Raw genomic sequence first — 6,000 nt, forward strand, 5'->3', positions numbered from 1 at the left:
GTTGATTTTTTTTAAACTGTTATTGGTGTACAATATATTATTCATGTCAATAATTAGTCTTTGTTAGAGACTTGATTAACTATTTATTCGAATTTCACCTTTCAATTACAATTTTTTCATTTACAATACTTACTTAAATTTCATATCTTACTTTAAAGACTAAGTTTAATTTTATTTAGATTAACATCGATAGTTACTTACACTTTAACTATATACATTCTTAGTTAAAGATAATTTTTAATTTTTTTTTAATTATTAATCTATATCTTATAAATTGTACTTGCAGCTTAATATATATTATAGATGCATGTTGATAATGGATTAATGATCGTTATGAAGGCATAACGGCTTAGTGCATGTTTGGAAATACGTTAAAAAGTTAAAAATCATGTTAATTCATATAAAAAAACGTGGAAGTTACAATTGTTAATTTTTGATTGAACTTGAAAATTCGCGTTGAAAACGTGGAAGCAAACACACTATTAAGCAAACACGTTTAGTGGGAAGAAATCTTGTTGTTGGGTCAGGAATGGTATGTCACTAGATGCCAACCAACTAAGTACTTTAAATGAGTATAGTTATTAGTTAAATGACGTTTTATGAATTTGATTGCAGTAACTGGTTTAAGCTAGGTGCAGTCAACTACAATGATATATAACCAAAAGTGGAGAAGCAAATAACAGTGGGATTATATATATGAATGTTGTCATGGGGCGTAGATTACACAGGTCAGGTGATTTTATGCACAAAAAGTAAACACTTCATATTGTTAATTGCTAGTTATAATTAATTCTCAATGCCAATTTTGACTGTTTGTGAAGTAAGATCCAAAGTCAAATTTTGCATAAATAATTTAGTCGATGATTTTTTTTTTTTCCTGATAAGTAGAATGTAATCCAATGAGAATGTACATCATTGATTATGTCTGTGATGAAAGATGATACTAATCTAATGATATTTCTAAGGACTAGATTTAAGATTTTTTTTTTTTTTATATACACACACGTATTACGTGAAATATTTATTTTTATAGGATAAGTGAGAAAAACTAATATGTATAATTAGTTAAATTACATGTGTGTTTTTGTTTTGTATAAAAATTAAAAGAATCACGTAACCTTATCTAACTCTTTTTTTTTTTTTTTTTTCGAGTTCAGGATATTTTATAGGCAAGAGTGTTCAGATTTATTATTAATTAAAATAAGTTGAAATATAGAGTTCAATTTCGTTGTGGATAAGTCGAGCTCAATTTTGAAACTACATTCCACGCAGTTCTCAATCTAGCGATTTTTCACTTTTACACATTTTATTTATATTAAGAGACGAGATTTGGATAGTTAAAAATTAATCACCAGAAAATCATGGTCTAAAGAAGAAATAGGCTAATCCGTCACAATTTTGGATTTCCGCCGTTTATTTTGGAAATAATTTCTTAAAAGAGAGGGAAGAAATAGGGGCAATGAGTAAGGAAATGAATAAAGACACATGCTACATAAAACATACTAGTAAATAAATTAAGATTACTTAAAGATAATTTGCTCACACATCAAGCCGAATGCGAAGTTGGGCCTATAAACGATGCATCCATTTCTATCTATTTCCTTTATAACGATGTTTTTCATTTTTCACTTTTTAAGCATAAATGAAATTTTCTAATGGTAAACCGAATGGGAATTGCAATTTGCAATTATCCAAGTTGGTAACTTCTACGCAATGCAAATCCCGATAAAAGTGTAGTAGTATTATCAACGATAAAAGTTAAAACATTCAAATGAAATTCAACCCCAAACCAAAAAAAGGCTGAAAGTGACCGTGGAGAAGCAGTTTCTTTTTTCTCATTTTTAAGAAATCGAAGCATTTTTTTTTTATATATATACACAAGAATGTATTATAGATTCTCATAAAAGTAAAGCTGTACAATGGCGACTCATAATGTGTATATTTTTTTCATTTGTAAAAACCTTGAAATAGTTCACAACGCTCGTCGTTTCTCACAAATTTCACATGGAAAAAAATCAAGAGCAATTATATAATTACCTTCCGATTTAATTTATAAATAAAGCTAAACACAGGAGATCTTTTGTAAACATTAGTCACATTACAATATCCCTACTCAACAGAAGCATTCACGAAAGAAACTCTATCGTAGAAGCAAAATAATATTGAAAATGATTATTTAACAAATTAAAGTGCTCTAGTACATTTTTTTATGTATCACGATTTATTTATTTATATATGAGGGAGTTGTTAAGGAAAGAATCAAAGTAGGTAGCATGTTCACATTCAATTAAATATGAAAGAATAAAAGAAAGAAGAAGAAGGAAGGTGGTGATAGTGGAACTCAAAGAGAGGAATAAGCAAATGGCATGTACAGTGTACACGATAAAATACATGAATCTGGAAACCAATAAAAACGATATATAATTAAAAAAATAAAACAAAAAAAAATTAATAAACACCTGGCGCAGGTCGTAACCAACGCGCGCGGTCAACTCAACGCGGCGCCGGCGACTCCGGCCGGCGCGGCGCCGGCGAGTAGTTCGGCGAGAGTCGTCATGGCTCGCACTTGCATCTCCAAGGCGGAGATATAGTCCGTGGCTTCTTCGAGAAGGTTCGGGAACGAGACCTTGCGGCAACCGGGAACCAAGCGGCCGAGAACGCGCGCCTTCTTCTGCACAGCCGGTAACCGGTTCCTCCTCTCGCCGGCGATCCTCGTTCTCTTCAATCCGTTAGACGACGCCTTCTTGACCTTCTTGTGTTGCGTCCGGAGCTTCCTCCAGCGGCCGAGGATCGCGCGGCTCCAGCGCGTCCGGCCTCTGGCGGTGGCGGCGAGGACTCGGTCGGCGGTATCGCGGACCTGGCCGGCGGCTCTAGGCTTTGCCGGAGACGAGGGAGTGCGGCGGAGTGCTTCGACGAGGCGGCGCGAGTAGATCCGGTGCTCGGCGTCGGATCTCCACGGGACGGCGGCGGCGTGTTCTCCGATTTTGCGGCGCTTCTTGTGGTTGGATTCTCGCAGGGTGTGTGAATTAGTTGAATCTAGGAAGGAAGCCATAGGTAATTGCGATTGAGTGATTGGATAAGAGAAAAAGAGGGAGGAAGGAAGAAGAAGTTGATGGTGGTGGATGCCAAGTGCCAAGTGCCAAGTGAGGGGAAGAGAAAAAGAAGAGATGAAAGAGTATTAAAGGAGTTCAAGTCACGGGGAACCACGCCTCCTTTCCTTACTCTTATTTATTGCCATACTCTTTTCTTTTACCTCCTTTTTCTTCTGTTTCATTTCATTATAAATCCTCCTTCTCCCTTTATACATATCAAAATATATTTTTTACTTTTTTATTTATAATAATATAATCATATTTTATTTAAATCAACTTTTTTTAATTTTTTTAATTATAAAATAATTTTATAATAATAAATGACAGTATTATTTATTATAATTTTTAAGTAACATATGATGAGACTTTTTTGGTGTACTGAAATAAATATTTTTATTAATATCAAAAAAAAGATAATAGTGATTTTATTCTCGAATTCATCTCCTCCAGTATGGTGGATTTAATGTTAGTTGCATCTTTGGTGTAATTACTAATTAATAGTATTTTTGAATGGAGAGATTAGATTATTGGTAATTTAGAGTATGAAATAAGTTGCGTAATTAATTTGAGGGGTAATGAAAGTGGGATGGGAAGGAAGTTAAGTTTGAAGATTAGTTTGACTAATAAACCGAAATGAAAGATTAACAAACAACGGTGTGCTTTGAATATGATAATAATAAAATAGAAAGAGATGGAGACCTCACATGGCACCTCCCATGAGGAAAGTTTAGATTTATTTGATTGGACAGGATGGGCTAGTGGACAACTTGCCTAATTAATTTTTATCGCATTCTCGTGCACTTCTAACTAATTCGTGAATTCTGATCCTTTTTTTTTTTATTATTTATTTATTTATTTAATTTCTTTAAATTTCGGCCCCAAAATCCTCTGTTTTTATTCCAAATTTCGGTTCAACAAACTACAATATTTATTAGTCACGGGAGGAACAAAAAACTATTTGTAATTAGTCCACTTTCAAAGCATGTACATCCAATCCAATTAATCACTATTATTTTGTACACCTCTTACGGATAAGATCCCCCATGTTGCCTCAATCATCTTAACTTGCTTGCAAAGATAGAACCTAAAGACAGAGGAGAGAGAAAAGGGCACAACAAAAACAAAAAAAAAAGAAAAAAGATTAAAGCATGTTTAGGTTAGCCAATGCCTCTAACTTTCATTTGGTGCAACAATATATTTGGGTACGATTACCTTGTGTTATTGTTTTTGGGAGCTACGTCAGGTAAAAGTGTAAAACTCTGTTTTTTAACTCGTACCTGCAAAGCAAAAAGAACATTTTCAATGTGTCTCCAACTCTCGAAAATACTTTGCAATCGAACAGTGCAGAGGCACTGCTGTTTCTCATCAACGGTCTAGATTGATGGTCAGAGAAGTCATCACCTGGTCACGCTAAATGATAAAGTTTTCTTTCTTTCATTCGTTCTTTTTTTGGCAGGGCATGAATGACAGGCCTAATGAGTCCATGACAATGGCTGGCATGTGATAAAGCCACAAAATCTGTATTATCATAATGTTTAAATTTCACTGTGTTTCTTCCCTTTACCTGCAAGGATTGTATGTCCAAACTCCGAATCCAATTGTTCATGCTTTGAATATTTTTTTATGATTGTTAACAAGATAAGTTTCCCCATCTTATGGGTTTGAAAAATAAGTAGATAAATTGATAAAGTAATGGATTTATTCTTTGGAGGAAAATAATAATAATAATAATAATAATAAATCTTGATTCTTTAATTGGAAGGCATTGGTGAATGGAAATAGCCTATTGGATGGAGAGTGGTGTTGTCGTATGTTGATTGGTTCCTGAAATGGGGCCAAAGTTGTTTGTTTTTATTCTTGGCAATGATTAGAGGGTGGAGCACCCAAATGGAAGCCAAGATACAGAAAAAGAAAGGCATGTGGTTGTTTTCATCGCACTTTCTATCACCTGGCCCTCTATTTTGTATTCATATATTTATTTAATTATAAAAAGGAAGGGCTTTTCTTTTGGACTCACTCTCTCTTAAGATGGTGTGGCCAGGTTTCATCCACATTGCACACCCTCTGGAGAATATTGTACTCTACATTGCTCTACATTATTGTCATACTATACACTCCATTTTTGGTTTTGGCCATGTCCTCATTCAACTATTCGCATGCCTTTCAAAACAGTATGTTATATTATTATTATCAGTAACAAATGAAGAATAAAATAGCTGTGCTGAGAATTGGAAAATGAAACAAAATCTGTGAAAAATCTGATCAGCCTCGTATTCAAATGACAAGCTAGAGAACCTTGTCTCTGTCAAAGAGACACGCTTTGCTGTCTTAACTCTCCTCCCATTATATTAAACAACAATGGAATTGGTCCGGTGCAATGATTTTCGCACTCAGTCAAAAAAGAAACAATTGAGTAGTATTTTTTAGTACTATTGAATATATGTTAGAAGTATTTTTTGAATTTTTTTTAAATAGTTATTTTCTTAAAAGAAATTGTTAAGAGTCTTTAAATAGAATATAAAATTCAATTTGGTCTTTAAACTTTGAGACTTTTAATGTATTAGTCTTTTGAGTTGAGCTATCTTCATAGTCTAAATAAAAAATTTTAAAAACGCTTTTAAATTTGTATGCTTGTGAGAAGATATCTTTGTTTTGAAAAAATAGACAAACTACAAACAGGTGAAAACCTAGGTGGGACTGAGACTGAGAGAGACCCTCCAAGAATTTTTACCCATGAAGGAGTGGTTAATTAGGTAGGCCACTTATGTCTTAATATGAAACATGTGGTCAAACTCCATTACTTATTATATTCACTGCTTTCTACCCTTGTAACTCTGTACACCTCTTTTGCATATTTAAAGTTATCTTGGTCAGAGAAACCATCTTTACTCCGTGAAAGCATCTATGT

General features: G+C 33.7%; 1 protein-coding gene across 1 annotated transcript; it reads right to left on the bottom strand.

Moving 5' to 3' along the window:
- Positions 1–2,329: 2,329 nt before the first annotated feature.
- On the bottom strand, positions 2,330–3,268 carry LOC109795049 (basic helix-loop-helix (bHLH) DNA-binding superfamily protein). Its single transcript, XM_020354458.3, has one exon. It carries the CDS (start codon positions 3,050–3,052, stop codon positions 2,489–2,491), a length of 564 nt encoding a protein of 187 aa, XP_020210047.1. The 5' UTR covers positions 3,053–3,268; the 3' UTR covers positions 2,330–2,488.
- Between the last annotated feature and the right edge of the window lie 2,732 nt (positions 3,269–6,000).

This window comes from Cajanus cajan, chromosome 7 (genome assembly GCF_000230855.2).
Source record: "Cajanus cajan strain Asha chromosome 7, NIPB_CcT2T_4, whole genome shotgun sequence".
Taxonomy (NCBI): Eukaryota; Viridiplantae; Streptophyta; class Magnoliopsida; order Fabales; family Fabaceae; genus Cajanus; species Cajanus cajan.

Coding starts and splice junctions, on each gene's coding strand:
- LOC109795049 (XM_020354458.3), bottom strand. CDS start 3,052: ATGGCTTCCTTCCTAGATTCAACTAATTCACACACCCTGCGAGAATCC.